Raw genomic sequence first — 13490 nt, forward strand, 5'->3', positions numbered from 1 at the left:
TTGTTGGTTGGTTGGGTTGTTTGTTTGTTTGTTAGTAAGATAACTCAAAAAGTTATTAACAGATTTTCATGAAATTTTCAGGAAATTATGATAATGGCACATTGAACAGATGATTAAATTTTGGTGATGTTCTGTTCCATCTGCTTATTCTCTCATAAAACAGTAAATACTGTTAAGTGTCACGGTCCGCAGAATGTTGTCGTTGTGCCCTAGGAGCTCTAACTCCATTCAGTCCTCAGTCCTCACCGCGGTCTTCTCAGTAGAACAGTGGCAAGCTGCAGCCAGGCAACATGACAGGAGTGGGCTGAGCGGAGCTACTGACAGATAAGTTCAGAACGACGTTGTGACGTAAACAATGACTCAACATGTCTCCTGTTTCACTTTAACATGTGTCATGACGACTGACGTGCTTCCTTGCATCGGTCATCATTTACATTTACCTTGCATTGCTAAAGTTGTGCTAACCTAGCTTAAATTACTCCCTGTCTGTTTATGTTAGCAATAACGTCGCTGTAGTTATGCCAGCCTAGCATAGTGTTAGCTAACAGCTTAAAAGACAGTAAGTAACTCCAGAAATAACATAAGTGTACAAAATATTTGACAGGTCATCACTCCGTCAGTGTGTTATTAATGATATCAATGTTAATTCAAATGCCAAAGGTATGTTTTGATTATCTTTGAATCTAATAGTGTCGATAAAATGAATGCAGGATTTTATCACTGGCTGAAAATCGCAATATGGTGGAAATGAGCTGTTTGGCGGAGGTCTGCGCTCTCAGAGTGCTTTTCTACTTTCAAATATAAAATTGGAAATGTACAATAAAGGTATTTTTTTCATTTTTATTCATTTTATCTTTAACATTACACTTTCTCAAATCACTTTAATGTTTGTGACTTCTTTGACAGATTTTTAAAAATGTGAATCGACTCGCACTAGGACCCGGTGGAGCCCTGGCCGGTGGCGGAGCAGCCGCCGCGTCCAGCTGTAAACTGTAGCCGCCGCTGTGAGTCACTCGGCCGCACGGAGAGCGACGGAGCTCCGCTGTGTCTGTGGAGAACACGTTTCACATGTACGGAACTTTTAAATGAAGCCACGACGGGATTATTGCTGGAAACAAGTTGGGTGGCACAGACTTTAAAAAGAGCCAGGCATGGACTCCAAACGCCAAAGTGGTGAGTAACAGTCTCTTCTTTATCACAAACACTCATGTTTAGTACAGTAACTGTGTGGTAACTTTAGGATGAAGCCTCCGTAGACATAAAGGACACTAAAGTTAATTTAACATGTAAGGAGAAGTCACATTCAGGGACCTAAACCGAATAAAATGCGGTGAAAAACATCAGAAATGTCATATTTGAGACTCAAAAGTTATTATAAGGAATAAATGATGCAGTACGATTTGACACGAACGTGGTTTTATAGTTGTTATTACAGCACGTGAATGGAAACAGCGTCAGTGTGTAGTTTCTGTGACTGAATAAACCGAGTAGTACGCGCCCTGCTCCCGATTGACTGCTGGAGTAACGCGAGAGTGATGTCATCCACGACGCTGGTGCGCTGCGTGCGTGCGCATGTGTGTGTGTATGCGTGTGCGTGTGTGCGTGGATGTGGATGGAGGAGGTATCCTCAGGTAGAGTGATGCAATCTGATACCAACACAGAAGTGCCCTGTTGGAAGCTGCGCTGCTGGAGGGGAAGCAGCAGCAGCAGCTGAATGGCTGCTCTGTTTGGACGCCTTCAGGCCACAGTGCTGCAAACAGGACGCTGCTTTATGTGACACCAGGTGATGAAGAAGTGGCCTAATTTGAAAATCTGGCAACCGAGGATCACAAGTGGTTTCTGAAGTAAAATCAGTGAGCAAGTCCAGAGCAGAAAATTAGTTAAAGGAGGGAACATTTATTTAATTACATGCCATCATATTGAGGAGATTTAACTGCTTTTTACACCTAATATTGAGGCATAGTGTGAATTTACATCCAAAATATTATAAACAGGTAAGTTGAGATTTTTTTAAAAATTGTCAAGGTAATTGTAGTTTTAAATTGTGAGTGTATTATCTTGGAAATAACATTAAAGTATCTTATCTTCCTGACACTGCAGGCTTCTACCAGACTACTGGGTGCCATTATGTAGCATTTTTTCAATAAAAAAAAAAAAAAGAAAGAGAGAGAGTAAAGAAATTCCCAGTCAAATAAGACATTTTTGCATTTCCATTTTTAAACATATATGTTTTGTGCGACTTTGGCTTTAGTACAGACACCGCTCAAGCAGTTGTCCCGCACATCATAAGCAACAGTCGGTACACGCTGAAGGATAAATGTTGAAAATGAATGTTGTCTTCCAATTAAACATGTATGTAAAACTTTTTTTTAAAAGGTATTTCAACAGTTTTGTTTGTGTTATTTTAAATTTTGACAACAAAATTCTTATTTTTACCTGTTGACCTCTACACCCAATGGCACAATGTTTTCTCAGATCAGCCTATTTTTAATTTACAGCAGTGATGTCATCCCTTCTAATTATTATAATCATACTGTGATTATAGTTATGACATTGTCCATTATAACAACTGTAATTTAGTCAAAGTGCTTTCTTTCTAATGACTGCACTTACATTACAACATCTACTCAGTGTGTCATTCTTCACATTAGACCATATAATATTATTTTTTGGGTTTTTTTTTTCACAGCAAACATTTCGAGTTGTCATAGAAGGAGAAGTGCAGGTGTTACTAATAAAATGAACAATGCCCCTTTTCTGTTCTAGTGACCCTGTAAGCCTCAACAGTGTGTCAGAGAGTCAGCATGCATGATAATAAGACTCTAAAACGGAAGCAGCTAAACAGAATTCAGTCATTATTAACTGTATTATTGAGACCTGTGCTTTTCCTACTGTCACATGTCAAAATGTGTTTGGGAAAAAAAAGCTACACATGGAATGCAGAGACACAAACAGCTTATACATAACCAAATTGTCTGTGCAGCTGTGCACTCTAGGAGAAAATATTCTCTCAGTGGAAAAAATGTGGGTAATTGATATTGGAGTTTTGGCAAAATTGTGCAACTGCTGCAACAACTGGGAGAAATTTGGACAAAGCAGAGATAGAACAGGGGCAAAGTTTTCATACAGTCTGGACTTTAGTTTTTTATTTTTTTTAATTAACTTATCCCCTCAGTACTTTTACACTGCATGCATACAGATGTGACTAATTGCATTTGTGCACTCATGCACAGTCATTCTATTTATCTCTGTTTAATTTAACTGTCACAAGCCTTGACCTCAACCATGGTTCCCTTACATTTCCTTTTCCCTTTTCCTCCTCTTCTTTCATTTACTCCCACCCTCCTCCCACCCCACCCAACCCCTCTTTCAACTTTCTTTCAGAAAGTGCACAATTCTCTCTTGTTTAATTTCAAGCTATATTTCATATGGTATTATAAATTAACCTCCATTAACTGAGGAATTTCCATGGTACAAAGTGGGAGTGAGCTACGCTGCAAATCTGCTGCAGTTAAACCTTCTGCATCACAAGTATAACAAAGCAGCAGGTCAGCTGATGTGATGATAACAGTCCTTTCTACCAAACAGGAAAAAAACTGCAGATCATGTTTTGTTCTCACACTCGCTGGAAAAGCTGTCACAAAACACAATTATCACCCCGTAATCTTTGGGTGGGTGTATGTTTGTGTACTGGTTCATGCGTGTGTGAGAGGGAGAGTGATGACAGCAGCAAAATGTGGTTTGTCTTTTGTTGTAATTTAAGATCGTATATTCATATACGATGGGTTCATTACATTAATTAGTTAATCAAGAGAAAACTGACTAATTCCACTAAATTGCAAATATGTCAGGCACTTTACCTTTAAAGTTACAATGCGTTTTTACACCTCAGACCTGAGAGTATTATCAATCTTCTCATTTAGCTCTTGGCAAGAAAGAACTGAGCATAATTCTCAAGCTGCCTTAGCTTTCAGATGGATTATTTTTCTGATAAACAAAGTCATTTTCACACCAGCAACTAATTTTTCTTGTTAAGCTACTTAGGCAAGGCATGTGACATCCACCACAGTGGCTTTTCCAAGGCCTACAGTGGCTGAAAGACTCCTTACCTGTTTGGTGTCACCTGGTGAAACCGCTGTACTACAGCAGTTTTAAGTTAAACTCATGCTGCACCACAGTGTCTCAGGCACGCCTCTGTTTCTTTGCCTCCTCACTATTTACTATCTTCGGAAAGTGATAAGATACCGAAAGAATGCGAAAACGAGAGACTTCCTTGACTGTTTTGCCCCAGCTGTTTCTTTTTAAAGCTCTCCCCAGCTCGGATTTGGACTTTCTAAAGTGTCCTACTGACTACTAACCCCAGGCAAGCAGTGACACATCTAATGTTGTCACAAAAATATGAATTACTGGATGCCGGATTTCTGAAGCAGACTTTTGTCTGCGAGGGAGCTGCTGGGGCCGCCAAGCCTTGAACTCTGACCTCCGTCTGAAGAGGATGGGTGTCTGGAGAAGGGACGAATGGAGGAAAAGGAGTTAAAAGGAAAGGATATGTAAGGGGGGGGGCGAGAAAGAAAGGAGTGGAAGGGAGAATATGGGATCTGGAGGGACCTCAGTCTCTGGGACTGTGGGGGAGGCAGGAAAAGGACGGAAGAGTAAAATTGCAGCTTCACACACTTTGAAAGCCTGAAATTGTCTTTACTTAAACGGCATGAAAAGCTTATGTTTGTGTCACATAAGTGTCTTAAAGCATTTCTGTCACAGATAATCATGCGCCTCAGGCAACATAATTGATGGAACAATGCATTCATTCATTCATCTGGCAAAATTGTGCAGGCAAAATTATAAGTAGGAAGGGATAGTTTGGATGGGAGAGGTAAGAAAAGAGCAGGTTAGCTTTGGATTTGTCTTGATTGATGGGTTAGACGTGTAATAGATGGGAATAAAAGCCTCAGGTTAGGAGGACAGAAGTTTCTTTCCGTCCGACACCCTGCGGCCCATAAGCATTATGTGGCAAGATAAACGGCAGCAGCAGCCAGTAGGAGTTGTTTTGTTCTGAGCTGCAACCAAACACACTAAATCAGTTCAAATGAGAGTCGCATGGCCCAGGTCTCATGACTGACCTTCTTCAGGAAGTCCGTCTGCGGAAACACACAAAAATGTATGTAAAAGCGCACACACACAAACACATTCTGCTCTTGTGACCTGTAAGATAAGTAAGCAAGAGACAGTGATTGTGTGTGTGTGTGCTCTGTGTGAGTTACGCGACTGTCTGTGTCCTTCAGTAGGAAAAAAAAAACTGAAGAGGAAATTTGCACCGTGTGTGTGTGTGTGCGCGTGTGTGTGTGTGTGAGGAATGGGGGGTTACAAAGATCCTTCTGTGGGTGAGACCGACCACAAGTCTCCAGAACAGCTGATTCTCAGCCTCTGAACCCTCCGGTCCCCGAAGAGAGAGGCACAGAGAAAGAGAAAGGGAGAGAGATGTACATGGAGGAGAGAGAGAGAGAGAGAGCGGGACAACAAATGCACTCATGGCCTTGACGGCGTAAAGTTAGACATTGAGAAACAGAAAATAGACCAAAGGCTCAGTCTGAAACTCCATCAGCCGTCTACTGGCTTTGTTTACACTGATTACACAGAGTCTTTAGTCTGAGCTACCACAAGTAAAGTAGATCTGTAATTTAAGTGTGCATCCGCTGACGAACTTCATTTTGAACATGAGGCCTAAGAGAGAGTTTGCAATGACTGAAGATGTTGGTGTAGTGTCAGAAACAGCATGATGCAGAGAAATAGAAAAAGGGAAAGAAGAAGAAAGAGAAGGTGAGGTGAGGCTCGCAGTAGGATGGAGAAGAGTGTCGGGATTGGGAAGGAGCGGAGGAAAGCTTCTGTCGACAACTAAGACAGGAAACCACAGCTGCACTCACACACACATACACACACACACACAGCTGCTGCAGATATATCCTTTAACCCTGAATGCCCGCGGATCGAGACGATGCAGCTGTGGCGCACCACGCCCCTCTTGTACTGTGTGTGTCTGCACGCGTGGGTTCCTGTTTTGTTTTTTGTCGGAGTTTCTGACTTTGACAATACAATTGTTTGCTCTGGTCTTGCCGAGCACTGTGGTCATCTAATTTTGGCCTTTGCTGAGACAATAGAGCATTGTCTGAGTTAAGGGGGGGTGCGGAAGAGGCTTGTGGGAGAGTGAGGGCTTTTCTCTCACTCTCTCTGTCTTCACTTTGTGTGAGAGAATAGAGAATAGATTGATCTTATTTTATCCTAACCCTTGTTCCAGTTGTTCCCTAAGAATTGCAGATTTTCTTCTTTGTGGTGTATTCCAGCAGCTATATATATTCATTCATAGTTCTGCAAACCTCCTGCTTGAAGCTTTTGTGTTTTATTTTCTAACAAGTCATCACAAAAGAAAACCAGATTCTTACCTGTAGAGAGCATAAGTGTAATTCGTCCTAGTAAAACAATGAAAGAAAAATGAACCAAATTTCAGATTGTAAAAAGACAATGGGTCAAAGGTTCAGTTTTTTCATATTACTCCTAGAAAAGATTTAAAAATGACCCATGTCGATTTTCCAGCATCCCCCCACTTAAAGTGTCCTTGAACTTCCTCTTTTGTATTTTGGGTGTCATGACAGTGTAGAGTTGAGGATTTTAGTGCCAAAAAAAATGAGAATGATTTAAAGTTTCCACAATATATTATCTTGGCTGAGTAGGAAAAGCCACATAAGGAGCATGTGGGCCACCGTGGCACAATAAAACTTTCCACTGAAACCTAAACTGACATGAAGCCATTTTAGAGTTTGCTGCTTTTTTTAAACTCAGCCTGATCTACTCCACCTGTTCAATGACAAGAACAGTACTTTGTCACAACAATAGTGGCTCATATTCAGCATTTAATTAAAAGTCAATATCAGGAGAAAAGCTGTTTGTTGAGGGTTCAGACTAATGTCAAACACCGGCATCTCAAGCTTCCTTGATTAGACAGTAAACAATTAAATGAACAAACTCAGAGCTTTTTGGTAGCCACGTCCTGTTCCTCTGTCCTTTCTAGTGAAACTATAGCTTTTCTTCTTTACTTTGGCTCCATTTCCTTTTGGGAAGGAAGCTTCCTGCACTCTCCTCCTCACCTTCTTTTCTCTCTGACTCGCTTCCCCCCTCCTCCTCTCTTTGTCGGCTCTGAGCGGGCAGGATGTGTGAGAGTGTGTCAGAGCATTTGGAACAATGTCAAGGTCAACAAAAGACACAAGCACGGACTCACACAGGATGTCAGAGTTCAACATGAAAACAGTTAATTTTTAAAGAAAGCACAAAATGTCCATGCTGAAAGTAGGATTTAATCTATGGTGGTGCGGTGACGAGAGACAGAAAACTCACAATGCACAGAGAGGCAGCCCGAGGCCAACAAAATGAATGGAGCGATGTGGAGGGATGTTAAATATCTCTGCCCTGTCAGCTGTTGCAACAGGCGGCAGACTGAGTTCCAAACTGACTTCATGCCCCTCGTGAACTGCCAGTTTTGGTTGCACTTGCCTGTATGGCCTTGCCCGCTCATGTTAAGGTGATATTTGATGCGCTCGGTGTAACAGTGTAAGCGTTTTAACAATGTTAAGAGTCTGCAAACCCAAATAATATGATCTGTATTTTGTTGTGGTTTCCAGTGGTGATGGAGCGACTTGTGAGTGAGCTGGGCTCTCTGCTGAAGATGCTGGACCGTGAGACCGTCAGTCCTGCCACTGCTGACAAAATGGCGTCTGTACGTAACATCTTGGATTCACTGCCGCTGTCAGGTACAGAATACAAAAGCAGCACAGACAACATTCCCGTTTTTGTTTACGTACTGGTCATCCCAACATCACTACCACTGATAGGTGACGTGAATAACACTGATTGATTGGGGTGGGATGTATTAGATGTTGAACGAGCAGGAAATGGGCAGCATAGGGATCTGAGTAGTTTTGACAAGGGACAACTTGTGATGGCTAGATGACTGGGTCAGAGCATCTGCAAAACGGCAGATGTTGTGGTATATTCTAGGTATGCAGTCATTACCACCAAAAATGGTCCAAGAAAGGACAATTGATGGCAACAGGGTCATGGGCGACCCAAGGCTCACTGATGCTAATGAGGAGCGAAGGCTGGCCAGACACTACATAAGGGCTACTGTAGCACAAATGGCTGAAACTCTTAGTGCTGCCTGTGATTGAAAGGTATCAGAACTCATAGTTGCTGCAGACCGGTCAGCGTGCCCATTCTGAGCCCTTTCCATCGCTGAAAGCACCTAAAGTGGGCATGTGAGCATCAGAAATGAATCACAGAGCAAAAGAAGAAAGTGATGTGGTCTTACAACAGGGTGCATGTGCATTGATTACCTGAGGAAGAGATGGTACAGGGATGTAATATGGGAAGAAGGCAAGAAGCAGTGTGATGCTCTGGGAAATGTTCTGCTGAGAAACCTTGGGTATTTATGTGGTTGTTACTTTGACACACATCATCTATCTAAATATATTATACATCTTTCATAACATTGATGGCAGTGGCTTCCTTCAGCAGCAATGCTCCCCGCCACTCTGCAAAAACTGTTCAGGAAGGGGTCAAGATATGTGAGGTTAAAGTCTTGACTTGGCCTCCAGTTTCCCCTGATCTCAATTCAGATCAAACAACTGTGGGATGTGGTAGAAAACCAAGTTAGATCCATGGAAGACACACCTCAAAATTTCCAGGTCCTTAGGGGATCTGTTGCAAACATCTTGGTGCCTGATACCACTAAACACATTTAGAGGTCTTGTGAAGTTTATGCCTTGATGGGTCAGAGCTGTAGTTTTTAGAAAGCATGCAGTTCAGCCAAAGAAATTCAGAGTTGAGTCATTTATCTGTCACTGCAATGGTATTTATGAAGAAAGAAGGATATATCACTTCTCTCTTACTTGTCTTTTTACCGTGAGACACCCTTATTGCCATTAGCCAACCAGCCTGCAGCTGCCAGGGCAACACTATATGAGATACAGTGCAGTAATTGTTGTTGGAAACAGACGAGAAGATGCAGCCTCAGTGCACTGATATGAAATCTCCCTGAGGACTTTACAGCAGATCCTTGCTTATCTAGAGGAACACAGGATGTCTGAGTGGGATAAAAGGATTGATGTAAGAGGATAATGAAATGTAAAGTTTAAAGAGGATAATGAGACACGGTCAAAGAAAGGAGACTGTTAGAACTAATCCAGACTTCCCTATCTGTACTCATTCTTCAAGTTTTTACATGGTTGGTTTGCATATTCCACATAATTTAATCTTTTTTATGATTTCACAGTTTCAGAATATGTGGTAGGTTTGAAATTTATAGTACAAAGCCTTCCAAGCTAAAGCACACCCCTGTCATCTGACATCAGTCTCCACATTGTTTGTTTGTGTAAAGTGCAGATAATTCAGGATTGGTACTCACTGATACTCAGCTACTATCTGTTTGCTCTATCTCCTTACACTAATCCAGATCTTAGTGTTGTGACACAATCCTAACTCTAATCCTTAATTTGTCTCGTCCACAGTCAATGGATCAGATGTCTACATGAACAGCTGTCTCTATGGCAATGGCACTAGCTTTGTGGAGTCACTGTTTGAGGACTTTGGTTAGTAGATACTTGCAACTGTCATACCACAACATGACATGCTTAACACGATAAAATATGTTGTAACTATATACGGTATCACTGCTGATGACATTAGTCCTGTGTTGTTCCACCAGACTGTGATTTGCACATGCTCAGTGCATCTCCAGTGGAGCAGAAAGAGCACAAAGATGGAGAGGAGAAGACTCATCCTAATAAATCTGTAAGTCATTTGCAGGTTACCCACCAGTAGATGTTCCTGTATTGTACTTGTACCTTCATCTCTGGTTTAATCTTGGTTCTTCAGACGCCGACCGACACACCCCCTCCTGTGCCAACCACCCCTCTTCCAGATGACTACTATGAAGAGGCCGTTCCTCTAGATCCTGGATCCACCCCGCAGTACTTTACCACCAGTATGAACAGTCGGCTCTATACACACACACACACGCTCAAAGATTTGCACACTCACAAATAAATGTAACCAAACTGTTTTTCTTTTTTCTGCTCTCCCATAGATTCCAGGAACTCTGTAGAGGATGCCTACTATGAAGATGCAGACAATAACTACCCCACCACCAGGATGAATGGACCTCCCAAAAACTCCTGTTAGTCTGCCTTGTCTTCATCACTTTACAACTTACTATAGAGGCATGTTCTGTTTGTGAATCAGAATTTCTCCATAAATGTTTTGTAAATTAATCATCTGTGTTGTTTTTGTTGCTCAGACAATGACTCAGATGCTTTGAGCAGTTCCTATGAGTCTTACGAAGAAGAGGATGAGGAGGCCAAGGGGAGGGACCGACCTCAGAGGTGGACGGCTGAGGAGAGCCCAGACGGACCAGTTAGAGACTGTCGCATCTGTGCCTTTCTGCTGCGAAAGAAACGCTTTGGCCAGTGGGCTAAACAGCTAGTCGTTGTCAGAGACAATAAGCTGCAGGTAAATAGAAGCAGCTGTTAATTGGAGGTTATTTAAACTTTTATATCAGAGGATCTAGTTTTGTTTTCGTGTCTTTCAGGAGCAGCAAAGTCAGATTTTTGCATTAACATTAAAGATACCTTTGCTACAAATGTTCTCCCAAAGGGGTGCTGCTAGTTCATTTGGTTCCAGGTGGGTTCTGGTTTGGTAGACTTAAAACGACATTGCCAGCAATTTATCAAAGGTTACATTTTAGTATCAGAGTAAAATAGTGTCAAACAGCATCAAATAATATATTAAAGTACTTTTTGGTGATTTGGGATTATGTAATTTGTCCTTTACAGACATAAAGCATGTAGCCTACTTTACTTCTCTCTTTATTTCTGAATTTCGCTGTCTCTTTTTCTATAGTGCTATAAGAGCATCAAAGAGAGCTCTCCTCACACGGAGCTCCCACTGAATCTTTGCAACGTCATCTATGTCCCGAAGGAAGGCCGCAAAAAGAGGCACGAGCTGCGATTCTCATTGCCTGGAGGCGAAGCTCTCGTGCTGGCAGTTCAGAGCAAAGAACAGGCCCAGCGGTGGCTCAAGGTACCTTTATTCACTATATCAGAGGATTGGGGCTGAGTTGAGGAAGACACAGGGGATGGGTGGACACAAGATTATCTCTGGAAGTGAAGGGTTTTCTCTTTCTGGGTCAAGGTGGTCCATGATGTTGGCAGTCAGTGCAGCAAAACAGAAGGACTGGACGGATCGGCTTCTCCCATTATACAGAGGAAGTTGGAGCTCGACAAGGTGTGTGAATGAGTGTGTGGGTCTCCACACACTTCTGTCTTTGAATGTCACACTGTTTATCTCCAGTGTTTGTTTGTGGTTTTGCTTGTGTATGTTGTAAGAATTAAACAAGTCAAGCATTTCTTAAATCTGCTATCCAAACAAGGATTCATTGTGCCGATTAAGCAGTTTCCTCTCAGGATGTCTGAGTTTACTTTACTGACTCCGTCTGATGCCGCTTGATTCATTCTGAATCCATACCCTAGTTTTTTACATTTCTGTGTTGCTTGACATCACCTCTTTCAGCCCACGCATGACACAACTGTTCCTTTGGCTTCTGGTTTACAAGCAGCAAGTGAGGTGACATTATTGCGGTTGCTGAGCTGGGTCGTTTTCAAAGAATTTCATGTCCTGAGCAAACTGAATGAACAGTGACATGGCAGTTACACCCCATATTGGCACAACAGTTTTAAAAATACAGTCAATAAAACAGACTCCCCAGAGGTGCATGTCATTTTCGTTGACATGATTTTGCTCGGTTGAAAAGTTGTGTATACAAGACAGACAAATGTGCCGTTTTTTTTTGTCTTTTCCCATTTAGAAAAAAAAAGGAAGTAATTAAAATTTGTGCTTTTTGTTTTTTTATTCTCCAGATGCTGCAGTCGGACAGACAGGCGTCGGACTCAGACAGCGGACCAACGGCAGACAGTCAGTCCACTACACATGGAACAGGACGGGATACCATTGACTCACTCAGTAGGTGTAAACTAATAGAAAGTTATTGATTAAGTTGTAATAATTGAGTCTTTGTTATTGTTGCTCTATTGAAAAAAGCTCACAACTGTTTCGTATGAGTTATTATAGCATAAGACATAGAGTATACATTCTACAAGCAAAATCAGTGATCATAGCAAGATGTAACTTTAGCCTGTGTGTAACTTCCCAGTTAGCACAGTGACATTAGAGCAGTGCTTCATGATTCACAGAGGTAGTAATAATAAGGGTCTTTATGTTGTCTGTGTATTTCAGAATGAAACTGAGTTTGAGGGTGGGGTTTTGAGAGGTATTTAGGATTTTTATTTTTTTTTGCAAATCCACTATGATGTGGAGCTGTGGGGAAATGCAAAGCTGTAGGACTGTTCACCTCCTCCTACGCATCCCTAAGGACTAAATGAATAAATTAGTCTTCAACCACATTCACTGTATATACAAATATCTGGAACCATAACACACATGTTGTACTAGGATAGAACTCTGTTCACTGGCTGCAAGCGACAGACAGGGTTGGCTCACCCCAAAGCATGTTTGATTGGATGTGCTACAATGTAATCTAAAAATAGTGAGTACTTTTTACAGGAATTGAAAAAACAGGGATGCTAATGTAAAAAAATATTAAATTGACATGTACTGTATAACACATATAACAAGAGATAAATGAACAAATAACATGAGGACATAGGAGTAAAAATTCACTTCAGTGCATCTTTATTCCTAACAAATATTTTTACTTACTTTTGAAAGTTTAATAGAAATATTAATGCAGACTAATGCGACAGCGCAGTCGTAAACCCTTGTCTGACTCACCAGATGTTGGCTGCGGGTATAAACCTGTCACTGGATGCTCATTTAAGTCAACTTTCTCCCCGCCCTCCACTACCTGCGTGTTACAGTTTTCAAAACCCATTTCACTTCTGGAAACAACAACAACAACCTCCAAGCTAGCAACCTAATTTGCTGAAAATATCAAGTTTTGCTGATTATTTGGATCATGCAATAAAGTACTATTTGTTTGTTCGCATAAATTTTAATGACAGTGCTCATCTCCCTACATGCAAATGTTTCACCAAAAATTATTTCAAAGCTTTGCTTAGCACCACTTAAAACAATTCTGATTGGTTTCAAGAAATACAAACAACTCACTCTGCTCCCCCCAATAGGAGAATGATAATGTGGTGCAGCCAGACCAATATATACCACAGAGGGAGTTTAACTAAGTCAATCCTGACCTTATGAAGGTCATAATGCACATTTATTGTGCATTGCTAGAGCAATATTGAAGATATTGCTTTATACCGAGCGGTGTTTTATGTTGTTTGATTTTTTTCAGTCCATTTATGAAATACGTATTGGTATAATAAATAAAAACCTACAATTTTAGCAACCAATTATTATTGTAAAAAAAA

General features: G+C 41.3%; 1 protein-coding gene across 1 annotated transcript; it reads left to right on the forward strand.

Annotated features, from left to right (window-relative positions):
• The first annotated feature begins 1010 nt into the window (after window positions 1-1010).
• Window positions 1011-12644, forward strand: LOC103358304 (actin filament-associated protein 1-like 1). Its single transcript, XM_008283215.1, has 10 exons — window positions 1011-1173; window positions 7671-7799; window positions 9555-9635; window positions 9752-9837; window positions 9922-10030; window positions 10133-10222; window positions 10343-10554; window positions 10945-11124; window positions 11236-11328; window positions 11961-12644. Exons 1-10 carry the CDS (start codon window positions 1152-1154, stop codon window positions 12090-12092), a joined length of 1134 nt encoding a protein of 377 aa, XP_008281437.1. The 5' UTR covers window positions 1011-1151; the 3' UTR covers window positions 12093-12644.
• Window positions 12645-13490: the final 846 nt, after the last annotated feature.

The sequence above is a fragment of the Stegastes partitus genome, unplaced genomic scaffold, assembly GCF_000690725.1.
Source record: "Stegastes partitus isolate 25-593 unplaced genomic scaffold, Stegastes_partitus-1.0.2 Scaffold302, whole genome shotgun sequence".
NCBI lineage: Eukaryota > Metazoa > Chordata > Actinopteri > Pomacentridae > Stegastes > Stegastes partitus.

Excerpts from the sequence above, each read along its gene's own strand:
- LOC103358304 (XM_008283215.1), top strand. The coding sequence starts at position 1,152 with ATGGACTCCAAACGCCAAAGTG. Across the intron at positions 9,636-9,751 it reads GTCACTGTTTGAGGACTTTG|ACTGTGATTTGCACATGCTC; the intron begins GTTAGTAGATAC and ends TTGTTCCACCAG. Across the intron at positions 10,223-10,342 it reads TGGACCTCCCAAAAACTCCT|ACAATGACTCAGATGCTTTG; the intron begins GTTAGTCTGCCT and ends TTTGTTGCTCAG.